Below are 22,061 nucleotides of genomic sequence, written 5' to 3'. Positions count from 1 at the left end.
CTCAACGCGCTCCCATCTATGAATGATGAGCGTAGTAATCATCCACTTGATTTGAAATGTGTTTTTGCTTAAGAATGAAATTCTTAAAATGGCATATAGATGGCGTATGCCGATATATTAGGGTTTTTTTATTATTTCTCTTTTTTATGAGGTTTGCTTGTACTGTATGGACTAAGCGAACAAAATGGTGTAATGGTAATGTCTGCCTTTAATCATTGGTGTGGGGCTCGAACTCGAATCTTTGTATATCGCCCCTTTTTTTGCGCTTGCATTGAATTTGCGAGGTTTGAGTTCGATTACCCTCTACTTTTCACGGAAGGAAACTCAAGAAAATAGAAAAAAAAAAATTTTCGCCGCAGAGAGAGAGAAAAGCATTTCTCCAACTCTATTCCCGCATTCAAAGATACCTTGATAACCGGGTGGACTCGCAGTTCCGCATCTTAGAGCGGCAAAACCTGTTTTTTTTTTTTTTTCAAAGCGACATATTATCGCTAAAGAAAACGGCTCAGGGAAGAGCTATTAGCTCTAGCGGTAATATTAACATCACACTTCACACAAATATGGCGGATGAGGCAGCCTGGGGTTTCCAGGAGCTCGTGATAAGGTTCCTTGCTACTGCAGGCTGACTTATTCCCGCCCCCTCTGAGTGGACACGTTAGTATAGCTAAAAGACCATTCAAGTATTGCGTCAGCATCGGTAGGGGGTTTCGGATTTTCTGACTTCTGATGACAAGGGGAGGAGGGGGGAGTGTTTCAACCACCCTTCATAAAAATATGAAACATTCTTAGACATCTTTATTACGAATGCGAAAAACGAGAAAAAATCTTAATTAGTTTGTAGGCACCTGAACTAACATTCCCCCACCCCATTGCTAAATCCTCTAGTAGACCTCAATAGACGCCCCGCAAATATCCTGCCTCACTTATAAAGGGGAAGGGGTCGGCAAAACAGTTTTATGCTCACTCAGTGAGTCACATGCGTTGTCTTCGAGTGATTTGCTAGACCTCCGTACATAAGCGGAGTACATGCTCTTCGAACGGAGGGGGGGGGGGTGATTCACCGAGGGTGAGCATGGTGGATTGGGAGGGTATTGCCTACTTTGTTGACGCCTACACTACCTCCCTACGTACATTCTGGAAGGGCAATCCTAATCAGAAGCGAACGCAGGATCGTGAACGCACGAAAGGCTTAGACCAGGATTTTACACTATAAAAGTTTGATAAGTTTTTTACAAAACTTAAAAATGCAACCAATAAGAATATTGGTTGCATTTGCGCGAAGTAACCGGTACGATTATTGGTTGCATTTTTCAAGTTCTATAAAAAGTTTTTATCGAACGTTTATAGTGTAATCCCGACCTTAGAGAAATTGAGTTCTTAGCCTTCAAACGGCATTGAAAGTCACGGGAATTGATTATAATAATATATAAAGATATTTTCTTCCGATATTTAAATTGAAAAATATATTTTTTCCCATCAAAAATAAATCTTCTGGGGGCCATAAGGGACTTGTGCTCCCCCTCTCCCACGTATGTCTCTGATCCCAATAAGAGTTAGGAGATAGGGGCCAGAGCTGACGAAATTTTACTGATGAGGGAAGGGTCAAAAAAGGCCAAAAACCTGCTGATGTAATAATTGAATGGCTCCCATCACGATTTTTTGCGATTTGATGTCGTCTTGAACAAAAAACTGGTTTTGCCTCTCCAAAATGGAAGACGATGAGTCCGCCCGGTTACATGGAGATGAATAGGGCTCTAACTTAGAGACCTGGATATTGGTGATTTACGTTCAATTTTTTTTCTCGCACTTGAGAATTTGATTTTTTCCAAGAGAAAATCAATTTGTTTGAGAGGTAAAGGAGCAGTCTGCGACTGAGTATGCGTGAGCAGCACGAGTGCGATTCCAAAAGGGGAGGGGGGGGGGAAGTATAGTGATGGTCGGCTAAACTTCTTGGTTTTCGCTGATTTTCCAACTTTGAGGCATGCATACGAGTCGCCGCCAACGAAAAAGTCTTCCCCCGTAAACAAACAAAACGCGTCTCCTTTTTCAAAACGCTGCGGAAATATTTTCTTCGGAAACGCGAAAAAACAAAATAATAATGATCAGTTGCTCATTTTCTGATAAATGACGGTGTTATTAAATATGAAATAATTCGATTGCCAAAACGAGTCTCTAAACGAAGGCCGCATTCGCAAATCGTCACTGGAGGGTCCTTGGATGTCACGTAGACATTCATGATCTGAATCCAACAGAAATGATCACCCGCGTATGAAACTCGCGACCCTTTGCGCAGGGTTCACAACATTCAAAAGGTCACTTTGTCGTCTGAGCGTTTCGTAATCGTCATTAACGAAACACTTTCACTGCACAGATGTTGGTCATTGCGAGACGTACGTGAAATACAGGCCAATAAAGCCCAATGGAAAGAGAGCTCACATGTCTCCGCTTTCATGACCTCGTTTACGTGTCACCGACGTTCGCATGTTGACCTGCTTCACATTTTAACATTAAAAAAGAGAAAAAAGAAAATGACGCTCGCTCTTTTTTTATTATTATTTTCCCAACTTTGATAAAAAGATCCGGGCAATACACCCGATAGGGACGAAATAAAAAGTGAAACCCGGAAGTAAGAAAAAAAAGTGCATGTTATCATCGACGAATACATTTTATTATCTCATCTCCAACAAACGTGAACGTAACTTTAAAGTCACGAATAGGAATATACATATAACATTTTTTTTTGTTGCAGCGAATTCTAATAACGAATACGAGGCATTAATTACCGAAAGAAACCTTTTTTCTTCCAATGCTTATGCAATTCGCGCGTGTAATTAGTTCCACGTTTCAACTGCTCAGCAAAGGCATTAGAAGATGAGTGCAACGTTTCAAGTTTTCTGGGACACGTTGAAAGAAAAACTTTGTGTTTTAGGCTACAGTTGATAGTTTACATATAAACGATAGTTAATGAATGAAGAGAACACATTTTAACCCCTTAACGATCAGGGACGATATATATCGGCCCAACGCAAATGGAAGAAATACACATTTCTGCTCTCCGTTTTTTCCCCCTCTTTAGCCTCACGAAAGGGGATTATTTTTTCGCACAGAAAAATACCTCATATCTTTGTTGACAGAGGACGCTGCACGAAAACAAATCACTGGAAATATGCAAAACTGAGTCCTATGCAATGCAGAGCGTACGATTAATAGCTTATTTCTGAATTTTCCTGTTACTGGCACAAACAAGGTTTTTCATAGTGATGTTGACACTAGTGTATAAAGCACTATTGGTGAAATTGTTTTTATTCAGCCACGAATCACCGGTTGAAGCTTTACAAACGTTTCGAGCACAGAAGAGATTGAAGAAAAGTTTCGGTCTAATCTGGTCGATAGAGGGTGCTTAAATTTCCATGTACCAAAAAAAAAAATCCTTCGTGGGAATAACTTATTCGGAAGCCGCTTTCAAACACACAGATTCCTTCAATTTTTACGGTTTTTAAACTGATGAATTTATGTGGCACCCTATACATCAGTGTAGTTAATATTTTTAATGATGATAACGATGTTTGGCCATAGGTACGAGACCACTTGAGCATGCGCAGCAAAAAAGGGTTTCTTTCTTTACAGATGTTGCAGCATTTATAGAAGATTCCTCCTTTTATCAAAAACAGGAACGAAGCCTTGCTTCTAAGTGTAAGGTTTTTGGGTGAAGAAAACCAGCAAAACCTCCGTTCAAGGCATGTCTTTGTTATTTTATTTTTAAAAAAAAACCCCCATTCGCAACATTACATTCGCTTTCGAATGCAAAGGCTCGTGAATGTAAAGAAATTCACGCTATTCAATCAGACGGCGGCAGAAGGGCAGCGAATTCATGCCTTTGTGGATTTCTAGGTCTTGATGATGCGAACGAATGACTTTTGACTTGTTTGCTCGAAACCACTTAACGCCTCGTTACACGCTCAGCTGACTTCTCTCGTGGCCACTTGGTGCGAAAATAATTCATCGCTCAAAAAAAGAAAACAACTCCCAAGCTAGATTAGTCAAATTTTGTTTGTCCCTTCAACTCAATACAGGTCTAGTAGTTCGATTAAATACACGTCATCGAATTCGTACCACTCAGCACACGAGGCAAAACAAACTCGATCAATTCTGTTTTGAAGTGATGGGATGGAAGAATCATCTCGGCGAATAACACGTTGCCCCATTCCCCCCATTTATTTATTTTATATTTTGGCATAATTTCAGTACATTTGTGCACGATATTCATCTTTTCCGCTTAAAACTTCAATGTATTGGCAAAATTAGATGTATAGGGCGCATGCTCTTGATGGAAGGAGCATGGTCAGGGCCATACATAGGTAGGGGACGAAGGGTGCGATCGCACGGTGCCGCAAAACTGGATTTTAATACATTGATTACGCAATTATATTTTCACTAACTGTGCTCAAGAAAAATATAGCTTGAAATTTTATTGATCTATAGATAAAAAATATGCGTTCTATGCTTCAAACCGACATACATATAGATGCGAACCCGTGGCCCCATCCAGGGAAGGACAGGGGCAACTGGTGTCCCCAGGCACTGGATTCGGGAAGGGCGGCGAGTTTACTATTTTCCCATTTGACACCGATATTACTGGGCGACAGGGTCGATTTTCGTTTCTAGTTGCGGCTCTCTGAATAGGACCTGGACATTCAACACTACCCCGGACTAAGATTTTTAGATTTTCCTTGTATATTTTTTTCAGAAAGTTTATAGTTTAACAAAATTTAAAAATGCGGAGCAACTCTCCAGGCTAGATTTCCCTCGTCTGCCTCTCCCACATGGGACCATCTTCTAAACAGAAACAAACTCTGGGGCAGAGAGATTCTCTAGGGAACTTCCCCCCCCCCTCCACCAGAAAATATCTTGTATGATATATATATATATATATATATATATATATATATATATATATATATATATATAGTATTTTGTTTTGCATATAGTCTCATTAGCATGATGTTTCCTGTACCTCTCAGTATACCCATGTGTTTGAACGGCCGTGCATGCTACCACTACCATTTAACCTACATACACCTCGTATGCATTCGAGGTGTATGTACGGTTCTTCTGCGGAGTAAATTCTTTGCGGAATTTCCAACGAATCGGCACATGCAGGGATTTATGTTCCGAGTATAAGTGCGACCCTTAACGTATTTATGTTGACAGAATTGTTCTTGTTTCGCGTTCGCGCTGTCTCCTCCTTATTTTGAAGTGAAGATGGTAAGTGCTTGAATTTTTCCTGTTATGTAAGTACCATGTTAAAGGTCTGCCTGCTTTCTGCGAAAAGTCTTTTCGAATGGGAGACCAGCTCTCATTCGCGCTTCGAATTTGGAACAAGGCAGAAAACCAACTTCAGCAGAACACCACTGTGCCGCAAAAGGAGTTCAAAACATGGACGCTGGAACATTTCCCCCAACCTACAAAAGGCTTTTTGATGGATCTGAGAGCAAAGAGTAAACTTGATCCGGGCCTGAGCATGGTACGTCGGAGCCCCAATCGAGGTTCATATTTTCCATTTGACACAAGAATTGTGCACCTGTGGAGTTAGAGCCTACTGGCCTTGCACAGGTTTGTATATAATAAATAATAAAACATTAAGAAAAATGTATATCACGTCAGAAGCACATTAAAAGTTACAGCAAAATGACAGAATTAGAGATTGGGAGGAGACGATTTCCACGCCCTTAAAATAATTCATACGGTGAGTGAAAGCGCTTGGAGCTTTCATCAAGAAACCACTTAACTAATGGAAAATAAATGTTTGTTTGAAGATAAAATCTTAGCTTTGAAAGTGAATGGAAAAAAAAAATCCTTTTCATTTTGTGCCCTTAATCTTTAAGAAGGAAGTTGTAGGTAAACACAAATTGGCAGACCACTTTTTTTTGCCAACGTGAATCTTATTATGCAACGGACTTATCCAAAGCAGGGGTTTCCAACGTTCCAGTTCACATGGAATCCTCGATGGTTACGAGACTATTCCGAGGAATCCAAACATTTCTCAAATACATACATGAATAACTAGCGATAATATCTGGCGCTTTTCCCCTATATGCTGGCAGCAGTAAAGTGGCAAACCATTGTGAAAGCATATGCAAGTTCGAAACGAATTGTTTAGGAACCACGGTCAACCAAAGTGAACATTCCAAAAGTCATTGTTGAGGCCCCAAGAACCATTGTTGCCTGATAGTTTTTCACCCGTTTCGTTTCGTGCATTTGCCTATCTCTGACAAACTTTTTTTAAAGTAGCCTGCCGTTCTAGTCGAGTTCCGTTTGTTATGTATACAAAATTTGGCGACGATCGGTTTGAAATTGTAGATTTGTGTAGACAACATACACACAGATAGAAAATCTGTCTATGTACTGGCCATTCTCACTAAATTGGACAAAAAAAAAAGTTTTAAAAAGAAAACCAAAAAAATTCTTGGACACTTCTTTGGCGGCTAATAAATGAAATATAGTCAGCAATGAAGTTTGTTGAAAAAATCAGTTTAAATTTAACCACGTTAAGAGTTAGGCAAATCCGACGAGGCATTTTGTCTGCTTCAGCACTTAATTTGATATTAATGCTTGACAATCGCAACCTTTTCCATCTATTTTGGTAGCTCATTTTAAACTTCAACAGGCACTATGATACTCTGAACAGGGGGTTTTTTTTTTGACAGTGGCATTTTTATTTTCTTATTTGTGTTTTTTGCTGCTTTTTTCGTCAATTTTATGGAGCCAAACGATTTCTAACTTCTCTCTCTCTCTTGCTACAGAACGCAAGATGCACTCTCAAAGCAAAAGCTTTACATGAAACATCACTGCAGCTTGATGTTGCAACCAAGAAATTTGGTTTTTTTACCCCCCCCCCCCCATCTAACTTTTGATCAAACCTTCCTTCTGATTACCTTATGCCAGGAGAAACATTTTTTCATGTTTTTCAACACTGATAAAAATCTCTGGCCTGTTTTTGAGTTCTTTTTGTCTCTGTATTCATGTGTTCATTAACTAACGAAGTGTGGACATTTTTTAACTAGTTATTGTTAAAACAAAAACTAAGCATTTTGAAAACATGTGCTTCAGAAATAATAGATGTCTCTGAACTGAAACACGTGGTAAAAAAAAAAAAAAGGGCAGGGGACAGCCAAGGAGAAGGACATTTCTTTAACAAATCAAAATTTGTTAGAGCAAATTTTAAAAATCTATTGATGAAAAAATTAAAAACTGAGCGGCGACTTTTTTCAGAAACTGGAACATAAATAGAAAGTGACGAAAACAAGTTCTGCGTCAAATATATTTAATGTAATCCGCTGGGGGACACAGTTTATGCCAATTGCGTGAGAATGACCCATATATAAAATTGATCGTCTCTGTGTCTTTTTGTTCTCTATACAAATCTACAATTTCAACAGATTTTTGCTAAATTTTGAATAGATATGAAATCTTACCCATATGAAAACGATCAGACAAACTCCTTTACAATGATTTGTAATTTTTCCGATGAAACTATACTTTCCAAGCAGTATAGGGGAAAAACCTGAGGAGTGGGTATTACAGCTAGTTTTATACAGGGTGCATAGCAAACAGGGGTATGGCATTTTATACTGGGGAACCGTTGATCCTAGAGGCATAGTTCCAATTTAAAAAGTATCTAAATAACTTATAGTTTTTAGATATTAAATATGTCATTCATGTTGCGAGGGGTTGTATCGTTATTGAAATAACAATAACTTTCTATATCGTCCCCGTGTGCCCAAAAACCCAATTAGAAAGTTGTTTCCTGTCTCTCCTGATGCCAAAAAAAAAAAAACAAAAAAAAAAACACGCCACCTTTCCAACTGCAATATTTGTTGATATATTCGAATTCGAAAAAGGAGGAAATTTATAAAAAAGCCGCGTTAAATGCGTGTAAATCTGTTTTTCTGCATTTACAGCTATTTTCCTCCGTTTTTCGAATTCAAATATCTCGGTGAATATTGCACGTGGAACTTTTTTTTGTTGGCATCAGGAGAGACAGGGCAATAACTTTCTAATTGGGTTTTGGGGCAACGGAAAATGTGTAAAAAGTTACTTTTTTTATTTTAATAACTATCAACCCCTTGAAACATGAATGACATATCTGATTACTACACGTTATTTGGAAACTTTTCTAATTGGAAGTTTACCTCTAGGATTAACGGTTCATCAGTAAAATATGCCCTGTTTTTGCTACGCACCCTGTGTATATAGAGCTTTTATACCAACAGAAACGAAAAATTTTAAAGCTTTCCATAATAGGGAGTTCCAAAAACGCTCTCGCTGAACCCTGGTCCCACTGAAGGCATAAGTTGGAAACCAGAACACCAACAACTCAACCGAACTAGAACCATCATCAAGGCTACTGAAGTTATAGAAAAACCTTCATGGGTTCAACTCGAAATCAATGCAAGAATGAAAGAATTGCAGTCAAACTCGATTACAACAATCGTGGTTGTACCGGCTCATTAGATATAGCGTCAGGTTCCCGTAGAGAATAATGTTAATGAACCTTGCTTACAACGTCGATGAAAATGCTTCATCGACGGACAAAACGATGTGTTTCTGACTCTTCTGCTTTTGTAGAGTTTCAGTAAGAAATTCTTAGAACAAGCTCATAACATAGAGCTAATGCTGTTCTATTGATGCCCGACGATATATTTCATGTTTGACTCTTCGACTAGTTCATTGACACGCTCGAATGTGTTTCATCCGTAACTTTAGTCTTCCCGCGAAAATCTTTTTTTTTTTTATACACATTCCATGTTTTTTTCTTTTTTTTAAACTATTTTCACTAAAATCATAAATGAAGGTAATTTGAATAATTTGTAAATCATACGGAAATAAATATGACAGTAAATAGTACAACATTCATATCAACATCGGTTATACCGACAAAATTCCGTGGAATCTTCTATGACGTTATGAACGAGTTCGACTGTATTCGATGACGCACAAAATATAATTACAGTGAAACAAACCTCTGTAAGGCCGGGATCGCAATATAAAATTTTTACAAATTTTTCCAAAGATTTGTAAAAGGTCTTTTATCAAACTCGAAAAATACAACCAATAAACGCATCGGTTACATTCGAGCAAATGCAACCGGTGATCTTATTGGTTGAATTTTTCGAGTTTTATCAAAGAACTTTTACAAAAATTTTATAGTGTAATCCCGGCCTTTAAAGGACCAAGATTCGTTTGTTTTTTTTTTGTTTTTTTCAGATAAACCATCCCTTCAAAGAGATGGCACTTTAATAGAAGTAAAACTGGAAATATCGGACTATACCACTAAACTATACATGTACCTCGTCCATGTTCCTCTATGGAATTTATAACGAATGGGTGCATGTTAGAATATGCGTGTAAGTGTTGTGAACCTAACGTGAAGTTTCTTAGGAATGCGTGTTATGTAATGTAGTGCTGCCGCCTGGCTTCCGAATTCGGAAGCAGACAACTCAGCAGATTAAGTTTTGCTTGTTGTGTCATGCGTGAATTTTTAAGCCCGATTGCTCTCTGTGGAGAGACGTTTTTGAATGGGGGATCAACTCGCATTCACGCTTTGAAGTTGGAAAACCAAAACAAATCAACTAAAAAGTTCCGGATGAAAAATTGGCCTGGATTGGAAGGCGGCTCTTCTGAGAAATTTCACCATAGTTCCAGATTTTGAGGAAATAAACGAGTTCTTTGTTTTCTGGGAAAACCCAAGCTTGGAAGAAGCATATTTCACTGTTTAGATAAAGTTTGAAAAAACGAAAATAAATACATATTTCAGGTCGTGTGGTAACAATTTCCGAGATGAGCCGAAATTCGACCCAAAGACGCGTTTTCAATAGCAAAAATCGAGAAAAAAAAATAGCAACCTGGAATCACAATAATGGAGGAATCATAAATCTCCAAATGCAATAGGTCGTGCGGAGGGAGAAATAAAAAAAATTGGTAAAAGGGGAATCCATAAAGCGCTCGGATTCTGAAGCTCTAAATTCCAAAGGGGCAGCACACAAAAGGCAAACAAATAATAGAATGGAAATGTAATAGTGATAAAAAAAAAGGTAAATCGCTCACGGGGACAGTTTTGACCCAGTGCAAGGCACGGGACCGAATGTGACGTCCTAAAGCAGCAGACGCCATGGAAAAAAAAAAATGAATAATGAAAAAAAGTTCTTCTGCAACGCGTCTTTCCGGTCACGAGCTTTTTTTTTTATCTTCCTTTTTACAATTTCGTGTTTTTTATGTAAGGTATTTTTTGGCCGCGCTAACCTTATTACATATCACGAACCCAACAGATTTAAAATACGCAGGTTGGAGTAACCTACAAGAAATGATACTGCCCTAATTTGAATAAATTGGGGTGGGGATTGTATTGTAATGGCATAAACGACATGATCACGAGACGGTGTTTTTTGTCATTGCTTTTTCAAGATTTTTTCGTTATGCAGTCAGGTTCGGATGGCTCCAACCTTCGAGGCGAGCATACGAACCGATCTTCCATCAAAACGTTTCGCCACAGGGACCAACAGGCCTACAACGCTACAAATCTCCAATCATTACAATTCACACATAGTTCGAAAAATGGATGCCAACACTATAACAATCATTACAGAGAAACAAACTTCTCGTTTAGGTTCAAAAAACGTACATGCACATTCCAACATGTACCAATTCGTTTGATGTTCCGCTGAGGAATGCGGAGGAGGTGCGTGTGTGGTTTAGTAGTAGTCAGAGTCGGTTATGGGCATCATTCAAGGGAGGACAGTGGTGGTTTGCAAAGTGGGCGTCGTACCGAGTCGAAGACATTACGTTAGGTTTATGCCAACATAATGTTTGCCAAGAATCAGACTTTACTCCGGCCATTCGCATAACTATCATGAGAGCGTCGTCAAAAGTAGGGGGCATGGAAGAGAGCCGCTGGTAAAGGATCACTAGAGATGCAGGTAAATGTTGCCTCAGTAAAGGCCCGTTCCCACGAGAGTTAAGTGATTAAATAGATAACTAAATGTTAAACCCTTCACTACCAATTTTAAAACCTGTATGGGAGTGAAAAGTTACGTAGTCCAGTACTTCAAAATCTATGTAAGCGTAAAGGCCTGTTTACACGGGTCAAGTTGGTGTGATTTAGCGGATAAGTGGAATAGGATCTAATCCATTTTTTTTCCGATTAAGTAGGCACTATGCGCATGAACCAGAGGGTGTGGCCTCTTATTTTCCAATGAAAGATCATCTACTACTCAATTACTTACGTTGGGACAGATTTCAGAACACGGCTTAAAATGTAGTTAATTACTTAATCGCACATCTCGTTTAAACGGGTCTCAAGGCAAGGAAGCCACTGGTAAATTATAGTAGTCGCAATTTGCATATGAACATTAAATTGATGTCTAAGTAAGGCCACAGGCAAACGATGGGTAAGTAAGACAATATACAAATGATGGGTGACTGTCGGAACTTAGGGGGGGGGGGGGGGGGTGACAACTGCCCCGAGCGGCAAAATTTAGGGGGCAGCAGTTTTCGGTGGAATAAAGAACACCGTTATAAAATTATCGAATTTTAAAGTTGTCGGAGTTGGCAAAATCACGTTTGCTTCGGACGGCAAAAATCCTACGGCCTTGATTAAGGCAGCTGGTAAACGAAAACTGCGTGGGGCCACTTGGTGTCACATGTCTAGGACAAAGGATCTACGAGAATGGTCAAGGACTGCAAAATTGTGTCCCAAGTACCCAAGATGCAGGCAAACCAAGGCTTTCAAGAAACCGGTATGAAAAATACGAACCAAATTCTATCACGAGAGGGCGACGAGGCTGAAGCCCTTTAATTGCTGCTCATGGAGCGGTTTCCAACTGGTGATCCGAGACTGCAATTTAAATAGAGCATTCTTTTCTCCTAAACGAATCCCCTATAACAGTGGTTCTCAAAGTGCGTCGTGACTTCTAGGAGTGTTGCAACAAGCTGTTACTATTGATGCGTGTCTGTTCAGCTCTTTTACGTTACTTATTCTGGGGGGAATGCGGATGAAGGCAAGGCTGGTGGCACAAGTTTGAGAACCACTGCCCTAGAGCTTTTTCTTCAACAATTCTTCCCAACCTATTTTGTCTGTTGTCACGACACAATACGTCAATTGTGGCAATACTCAATTGTCCAGGCAATTGCATATTTTGTCAAAATTATATACCTAAAAATGATGTCATTCTCCGCTATCCATAGGAAGGTTTTTAACAGCTGGCCGATGCGAAGATGAATTCCGGAAAGAAAGAAAATTCAACTGCCCTTGTGGGGAATCGAACTTACGTCCTCTAACTTGCCGGGTGAGCACCCTAGACAACAGTGGTAATGAATGTCAATCTTTCCTCAGAGCTGGCAAGTGAGGGAACGGGGGTTCGATTCCCCGAAAGAGAGGGCAGTTGAATTTTCTTTCCTTCCTGAATTCATCTTCGCAGCAGCCAGCTGTTAAAAACCTTCGTATAAAATTATATATGTAAGAATTGTTTGTTTTTTAGTCTATTAAAAGAGGAGCTTGGCTCTGCAATACTAGCCTGGTTGGAAAGATCTTGGCAACGGGATACGTCCGGTGGTATCATCCTGGCGTCCATATAATTTATTGGTAAAGAAGTAAATTTCGCCGTGTAAGGGGGAAAAAAGACGATTACATAAAAAATTACATTAATCTCCACACAAAAATCTTCCCACCGAGGTGACCCGATACCTCGATGAAACTTCGAAATGGGAACAACTGCATCGACCAAAGTGAATGCCACCCCTCCCTTCTGTTACAGTAGAGCTAACACAACAACCTACACAAAGCAGGGAGGAGCGAAATGGGCGATCGACATCAATTGTTAATATACGTATATGGACTGGAGTCGACGAGCCGCCGTTATTACACACAGGATGAGAGATCGCTTCCATTGCACGCATACCGAGGGAGAGAACACCACACTCCTACATAGCAATATTACTGCGCATGTCCTGCATTTTTTCCTCTGTACCAGAGCAGCAGCGACTGAACTGAATGGGCGAAACCAACCGAACGCACACGGGAAATCGCTCATCATCTATATAATCAGTGAGCATTAAAAAAAAGGGGGGGGGGGAAGAAATGAAGCTAAAATAATAGGGGGAAACCAAAACGAGATAAGCCATCTGTAAGCTCGCCATCTCAAAATCAGCTGACTGACTACTCACACTAAAGTCAACGACGTCCAGAAATTCTCCACCTTATTTGTTTATTCCAAGCGTGCGAACGTGGAGGACAAGATACGAGTCTCTCCACTAACCATACCCCTGAGAAAGCTGATTAAATTATGGAGGGTTACTGTGCGAATGGGGATCCCCAAGCCATTGACTTCCATGAAGACTCAACGTCCGGAGAATACACAATGCTTTCGAGGAGATCGCTCGATGCGATGAGCAAAAATGATAATGGAAGCTCTATCTCCCTTGCGGGAGAGAAATGGTTCATTTAACCTACAAAACAAGAGAAGCTATCAACGAACCCACTATTTTTTTCCACGCTTTGTCGTTCGAAACACGCTATAGAAATGATTGCTGAAGTGTCACCGAACATCTTTTGTTCTTGGACGTGAATACGTCTTCAACTTCAGAACCGTACTCACCTCTGGTCCGCAAAGATGGGACAGATGGCGAAAACTTAATTTCAATAAAAATAAAATTATTCAACTGTATGCAACTAATATTAATATTCACATCGTTCAAGTTAAAAAAAAATGGTTTACGGAAATTTCGCCTACCCTATGAGTGCCCAAGGGAGGGGACGAGTGACAAATTGAAGTTTTGAGTGACCGTATGAGTGGACAAGTGAGTGAATGACCAGATGAATGGGTGCATTACTGTATGGGAGACCGCGCGTGGTCACTAACTTGATCACTAATACGGTCAAGCACTTGATCGCTCAAAAGTCACTCATTTCATCATTTAATGGTTAATCACTCAAACATGCAGTCACTCGGTCACTCATACGGTCCGGGCAAGTGAAATGTCAGGGGCGAAATTAACGAATCCAAAAAAATACCCTAGATTAGTGGTCCTGGGAACCACCTGTGTGTGTTGATTATTGAACAAATTTGATTCGGGGGGGGGGGGGGGGGCTTCCGAGATTTGTCGTACAAAAACAATCACAGCCAGGGATTCTTGAACCGTTCGGACCGTGACCTATGGGTTACGGCCCAAACTCGATTCGCAGGAGATTCCTATATAAGTCGGACAAATCCATTTATTGTCCTGTTACAAATGAGTCATTGGTTTCACTAATTTCGAAAAACAAATAGTCCCATGGGTCGTGAAGCTGATCTTTTTGTTGATTTTTGGTCACAGCTGGGGGAAAAAAAACCCCTTGATCTACAGATTAAGGCAGGGGTCTTGCAATTTTTTTTCTAATTACGAGCACTGCATCATCAAAAGAAGAGCACCCTTACGGCAAGTTTGACATACGAATACATGAAATCATGATTTTAATCCTTGAATGCAATTTATGCAATTAGGATGTTAATGAAGGGCTTGCGAGCATGAAATCCGACACGGGCATAAAGCACTAAGGGTGCTTCAGGGAGAACCCTGGTGTTCACAAGCAAAAAGTTGAGGATGCCTGGAGTAATGTAAATAGAAAAAAAAAGAAGTCTTCTACAACCTAAAGACATTCGTTCAATTAATGGGTGTCTAAGAGCACAAGAATTGAAGAAAAAAAAACAAATAGTGGAGGAAAAAACATTTACGAAATAATCATTAAATTAAGAATAGTTTAAAGAAATAATGATTTTTCCCTCGGGAAAGATGGCAACTGATCCGAGCAAAGCGACGATGAATCATTTATATACCGAAGAGCTCCAATGACTCTGACAACTAGAAATGAGTTGCAAGATTATGAGCCTTTTATGCAACTTCAGCAAAAATGAAAATCGCAGAATTTCATAATTGTTGTCGCTGGGTTGTGTTGACGTGATGTCATGGTTTTCCCGACCACCACCAAATCGATGTGAACTTCGCAAAATTCGTCACGCATTTACATTTGCAACTCCACGTCTCTCCATTCAAACGAAATCCCACAATCAATAAGCGACCCACAGGCAAATAAAACATTTAGTCGCAGTCGATAAAGCTTCTAGAACAAAGCGCGGCAGGGGGGAAGATTCGTTTTTTTTTTTCCTTCTCAACCCTGCGAAGATTTTGTTTACCGTCTATGTTTGCTGTTTAGGTTACAAACTATAGCTACAGAAAATGATAAAATTACTGAACAAACAAGAACTCCCAACACGTATTTGTGAGGCGAACCAAACATACTCGTGAACTGATGGAGCAAAAAATAAAAATTTAATTACCGTGTATAGTCGTGTATAAGCAGAATTTTTGTTTAAAATTCGTTTCTAAATTGGGGCGGGGTTGGCTTATACACGAGTATATAGGGTATGTCGGTGCACCTTCAAAAATATAGATAAAATGATAGAACGATACTTATTGAGCATGAGAATATATGGCTGTGGCTCTCTTATTTCTCAAATATAGAGCAGGGGCTCTATATTTGACTTTTTTCAGCCACGACCCAAAATCAACAAAATCAGCTTTCCGACCTATAGGTACTATTTGTTCTTCAAAATTACTGAAACCAGTGACGCAGTAAGTTCATTTATAACAGACTATAAGGGAATTCGTAGGACACATCTCGGAAGCCCGCCCCTGCGAATCAAATTTGGATCGTGATCCCCAAAGCGGAATGTTTTGCTAACTGGTGAGCAATTTTTACCACTTCTGTGGTAAAAAATTTTCCATAATAATGTTTTTACACTTTTCTTAATATTCTTCCAGATTATTTTTCAGCGGCGCTGATCGTTTTCGGCATATTCTGCTTTGAGGGTCGTAACCCATAGCACTGTAAGTGAATTTGTACCATCTCTAAAATCCTCAGGGAATCAAGTTTCGGTCGTGGCCCGTAGCATATATAGCACATATCTTGTCCAAAATAATTCTGCAGATAGCAGAATATTATTTTACAATCATTAAGTATTTATTATTTGTATAACGTAGTCACTTGTACATTGCATGCGATCAATGTATTTTCAAACGGGAATTTTTAAATTGAAAAGCAATATTTAAAGTTTTCGACGGAGGGTTTTTGACGTGACAGTTTAAACCGTCAAAAACCTGCCAACCCTGCAGTCGACGCTCGTTTCATTCCAGGATAGTCCCAAATGTTTCCGTAGAAGAAATATTCTCTATGTTTACCTCTCGATATAACACCACCCAATATAACGTCCGTTTTCGACGGAACGATGGGGGGTCGTTTTAACGCGGCGACTGTTTTATGAAAGAGGCTGAAAACATAGGCGGAGATAGGACTTGAACGTCTGGGGGGGCATAATGATGATGTCAATTCATATACGCACATATATATCTGATCAGTCGGCTTCGCCTTTAACGCTAGAGAAAATCATAGTGACGAACTCGCGATGCGACGATCCGGGTTCGAACCCCACAGTGGTGGTCGGCTGAAGTTGGTTTTCTGTGGTTCCCAACTTCAAGGCGCAAATGCGAGCCGATCTCCCCGTTAAAAAGTCTCGCCACAGAGAGCAACAGTCCTACAACGATAAATCATTCAATCATAACACTTCACTCATAGTTAGAAAAACTGGTGGCAGATGGCAGCACTAACATAACAAGCATTACAGAGAAACAAAAAAAACTTCACGTCAGGTTTCACTACACGCACATTCCCGCATGTACCGATTCGTTGGGGGTTCCGCGGGGAGGTGTAGCAGTAGTAGGTAGAGCCTCCGAAAAATGGCTCGGGGATCCATGATGTTCTTAAGTCAGCCACCTCGTTGGGCAATTTGCCTGTTGTGGCGTTGTATTTGTATTTCTTAAAATTATTTTTAATTTAATGCTTTTTCTTCCTCCACTAATTTTTTCCCAATTATTCTTGTGCTTTTTTAGACAACCGTTAATTGAACGAATGTCTTTAGGTTGTAAAAGAATTTTTTTTTATTTTTTTCTATTCACCACACTCCAGGCATCTTCAACCTGTTGCTCGTGAACACCAGGGTGCTGCTCCCTGAAGCACCCTTATTAATAATGCTTCATGCCCACGTCCAGGGGCGTAGCCAGAAATTTCGTTCGGGGGGGGACCACTTTCATTTCGGGGGGGGACCAAAGTTACAGAACAATAGATTTGGTCATCTTTTTCCCTTTTTTCGGTCATTTTCTCACATTTCGGGGGGGGACCAGACCCCCAAGTCCCCCCCCCCCTGGCTACGCCCTTGCCCACGTCCGATTTCGTGCTCGCAAGCACTTCATCAACGTCCCAATTGAACAACATGCACAAGTTGCATTGACGTTTGACAAACTAACGTTTCTTAGAAATTTCTTCGCCGAAAATTTGGTTGTGTTGTAATCCAACCTACTACTGATAATACAAAAAATAAATTGAGTACGAATGAATAAGAAAGTTACACACACAGCCGGATTGTGTTGATGACACGAGGCCGTCGTAGCAGCATAAAAAAATTGGGAAGGGGGGGGGGCAGAATCGCGTGCAATTGCAGCTGATTAAGCGCAGGTGTGCGATGTTTGATTCACAAATCATAAAAACAGAGAAAAGGAAATCTAGAAACCCCCGACAAAGAAGAAAAAACGTCTTTTTTTTTTATGACGAACAGCCCGAGTGCGGTAATCGATGAGCAAGAACAGGAATTTGTGAAACCACCTGAAAAATCTTGACGCAAACTAAATAAAAATACACATTAGGAATTACATTAACGAGCTATCAGTTCCGAGTCATCTCAATATAACAAAAATACTTGGATCTAACAATTGATAATTACGTTGCCTTGAATGAGTAATTCAAACGGAATATCGCAGGTGAATCAATCATTCGCGCATCGCAGTGGACATTTTAAAAAAATTGCCTTATCAAATACACGTATTTTGCATCACATCCCCACCCTTTCAGAATCGGTGAGGACGGCCTCCAGTTCGGGGATGATATTTTTTTACACCCCAAATTAACTATCGATAAGGGGTTGCAAAGAATCCGGGCCACTCGGCTCTAGAATTGGGGGGGGAGTGAGGGAAGTTTTTTTTGTATATTTTTCCCAACGAAGATATTCGGAATAATAATTTTAAAAATATTGAATTAATCGAGAAGTTGTAACGTTATTGCGCCCGATTGTTAGATCCATGTGAGTGAAAACTGCAAAGTGTGTTATTATAGCAGGGTTTGACAAGTGCCAGGTCTTCGTGGCACCACACAGATATTTTGTAAAGTTGATTTGTCAATGGACAAATTTTTCATATAGCCCTTATTTTGTACCAGCTGAAAATCGGAAGCCTACGTCATTACAAGATATGGCATTTTGGAGGGGGGGGGGGGGTAGTGATTTATACCACGCCACTTAAAGGGGAACATGGAAAAAAAGCTATTTAGTACCCGAAGTCGATAAACATTTTTAAGGACCAATTTTTTTTAAACAAAAACCATGCTTGGCTCTTAAGAAATTTGGCTGGCGCCTAAATATTAATTTTTCGATCCGTCAAGCCCAGATTTTAGTGTCTCATCATATACTCAGATAATTCTTCAAAAATCCAAGATCCAGACTCTTACGGCCTTCACCCTTCTCAATTGCTGTAAAAAAATGCTTTTTCTGCTATAAAACACCAAATAAAAATTTTCAAGAACAATACAAAATGGAATATTGAATTAAAAACAATGAATATTCAAAATTGATAAAAATCTTTCAAAGTTTGGAGATTCCTTCTCCCAATCAGGCCAAATCTCCTGATGAGAAAATTTTCAAATTAATATTCACCGCTGGTCTCAACACGGCTATGAATGAATTACGTGATTATTATTTACACTTATAAGCGGCTCCCGCTGCCCAAGATTTCTAGTTTGTCCTAAAAATTAAAAATTGATCCTAGAAAGGTAGAGTTAGCCTCCCTCCCCGGATCTGAATATTGATAAATGATAAATATTTACGAGGTAAAAAAAAAAAAAGACTCACGTTTTTGTTTCTCCTCTCAAGGAGAGCTCCTTTCCCGACTTTGATATTTTCTCCGGCGAATACGATTCCAGATATTGTAGGCAGGTCAGCTCCGATATCCATCTCGTCCCAATCTTCTTCGTCGTCATCGTCGCAATCTTCATTCTCGTAATGATTATTAGTCCCGTTAACTTTGGGTCCGGCGCCGTCACCAGCTCCGTTTCGTGGAGGGGAGCCGGCTCGTTTTTTGACTTTGGCCGGCCTGCAGCCAAACGGTGCCGGATTCAGAGATATGTTCGGTTTGACGTCTTTGCCCCTGAAGTCGAAGACGACGGAAGTAGTGGCCGGGGGCGGTTTTTGCCAGTTCGAGGGTTTCCTGGCCGAACCCCCGATCTCGGCCCTGGCAACGTCGGCCCCCATCCTCAAGCGCTGCTCGCTCGTGGTCGCGGCTACCACCATGACGACTTCACCGTTCGGAGTCGGCGGATCACTTACCTCCTCGGGTTGGAAGTCTCTATCGGTTACTGATACCACCTTGACTGTTTCTTCTTCTTGTTGTTCTTCTCCCTGGCGCTGTTCCGCTTGGCCGAGCGCCTCAAGATGATCTTCGTGGCTGTCTTCTTCGTCACTCGATGACTCGTACTGAGGTGAGGGATGCGAAGTGACCTTCAATGAGGACTGGAATTCCGAGAAAGTATCCCCGCAAATGGAAGCATCCGTCGTTGCTTTGGCACGCACATTCAGGTCGACGTCTTTTTCTCCTCCGTCGGGTTTTTTCACAGACGCTTCCGACTTCCCAGAGATAAACAAATAATCACTCTCGCTGTTTATCTCCGGAGAGATAACAACGCCATTCGCGTCCGGCGATTTCGGCACTTTTGTCGCATCCGATTGGGTTGAGGGCGAATCGTACACCACGGAAGACACTGCTCTAGTAACTGTCACCACGGGTGGATCGGCTTCTTTGGCACTTCCGAAAATGCATTTCGTGGGGCTCGTGATGTCCGAGTTGGTTTTGTTCGGGGACGCCTTCTGAGGGGAAGAGACCTCGATGTTTCCAGAGCTGGTGATGGCACCGTTTGACGATCTCGAAGCGAGTGAACTACTTGGAACTGATGCCGGACGAATCGTTTGACCGCCGCCTGTCTTGTTCTCGTTGTTGGCATGATTGACGACCGAGTGACACGTTTTATTATTACTATCATCGACCTGCGGTTGCGATTCGAATATTCTCTTGAAATGCTTCACCGTATCGGGTCTGGGTAGCTCGTCTTCGTTTATGTTCGGAGCCGATGTCTGCCTGACGTAATCGGATTTGTTCGAGAACCGAAAAATATCCGAAAATTTAGAAACCGGTGACGGAGACTTTTCTCTCGCGTTCGACGACGTTCGGCTGTTGAAGATGCGCGCACTGAGCAACCGGCGGCCCGTATTCGCGCCGATGTTGTTGTTCTCGGCCGAGCCCACCAGCAACGTCTCCATACTTTGCGCTTTCTTGAAGTTGGAGCCGACGCGTTGCTGGCCGAGGTTTCTGGCCGTCCTCATTCCGAACCGTCTCTCCCCGATTCGAGGTTGGAAACCGCCATTGGCCCGAAACGAGCTTCCTCCTCCTCCCGCAGTCAAGTTCTCCAAACTAGAAAATTTCCTCACCACCGGTTTGCGTCTGCTTTTCGCTTCCAGGTTCAGGAACCTGGCTCGCAACTTATCGACGATTCCAGGACCATACGGTAAGTCCTCTTCCTCGTCCGAGTAGTGCCCCTCGATGACACAGGCGGGTTCGGACAAGGGCGACGTCAGGTGATCAGCAGCAACTACATCAATAGCTTCCTCATCCCCGCAGTCGGCCGGCGTCTTATTCTGTTGTTGCACGCTTCTCAGTTCGATCTTGATGTTGCCTATGGTCTTCACGACCTTGTCAGCCGGGAGCGTATCGACGACGTCTTGCGAAAACTTACACTCGCATAAGTCCAGACACTTTGGAGAACGTGACATCTGAAACTTGTTCGAAGGGCCCTGGGGCGCATTATTATCGTCGCACGTGTTATTAGCAGTCCGCACGCGGCGCCCATCAACACTGTCTGGAGAGGTCGGGCCACGATTGCGATGAAGGCAGTGTTTAATTTCTTCGGATCCCGTTCGTTTTTTCATGATTAGAATCTTTTTCCACTCCGGTATCTCTTGCGAAGCACTATCTGCGGCAGCGCTGTTCTGGGAAGCAACTTTACTTGTAAACATTTTCCTCTCTCTCCCCCTTTCTTCCTATATCCTTCCTTCCTGCCGCCTTTCTCGACAAGATTATCTTATTTCCCTTAGCAGGATACGGATAAAGTGTCACATGCCCAAGGTCATATTAGAAAAGTTTCACCACTCATTAAACGCTATAGAGGGAGACAAAAAAAAAATCTAGTTATTTCACGTTTCCTGTATAAATATAGCGGCTTTCATTGCTTCGAGAATCCGTCTCAAGTTTAGTGGACGCGATAAAAAAAAAATCATGGAATCGACGAAATAAATGCAAATGTCAGAACTTCCGCGTGCACGAAGCCCGGCGATCTTCTCAAATTGGCCGTGTGGGTAAACGAACTGGTGCCACTGCCCATCCGGCTTCGAAGTGGTGTGTCCGTCCTACACACACACACGTACACGGGCAACAGGAAATCAAAGAGAATTAAACATTTCAAAATTCCTACCGTTCGATGCTAATGTTCCGCATTTATCCGATACGACATGGCCGATACGGTTTCAGAAAAAACGTTCTCCTCTCCGAAATCACAAAATTACGCTGATCAATCAGAAGGGAAGTGAGTTAGCTCATAGGCGCACACACACACAAAAACATAAAAAAGATGTTACAGCTGTCGCACAAAATAGAGCCATTCCGCGTCGATGAAACAACGGCCGCGTGTACCACTGACCGTAATATGGACGGTCATTTAAACTCGTTTGAATTATCTGTCTATTATCAAATTAAGAAAAACGGAAGGATTCTAGGAGCGTCGAACCCGATGAATAGTACCGCGCTGACATGTTGTTTGT

At 41.2% G+C, this 22,061-nt stretch overlaps 1 protein-coding gene across 1 annotated transcript in view; it reads right to left on the bottom strand.

Moving 5' to 3' along the window:
- Positions 1–22,061, bottom strand: part of LOC149069457 (uncharacterized) — a 53,213-nt gene extending 31,152 nt beyond the window's left edge. Inside the window, exon 1 of the mRNA XM_089249341.1 lies at positions 19,047–22,061. Coding sequence (XP_089105467.1) covers positions 19,047–21,260 — 2,214 coding nt within the window. The 5' untranslated portion in view covers positions 21,261–22,061. The remainder of the gene's footprint in view (positions 1–19,046) is intronic.

This window comes from Pholcus phalangioides, unplaced genomic scaffold, assembly GCF_987345545.1.
Source record: "Pholcus phalangioides strain wild (caught in Gottingen) unplaced genomic scaffold, Ppha-v1.0 ptg000022l_1, whole genome shotgun sequence".
NCBI lineage: Eukaryota > Metazoa > Arthropoda > Arachnida > Araneae > Pholcidae > Pholcus > Pholcus phalangioides.
This window is presented reverse-complemented; position numbering and strand designations above follow the sequence as displayed.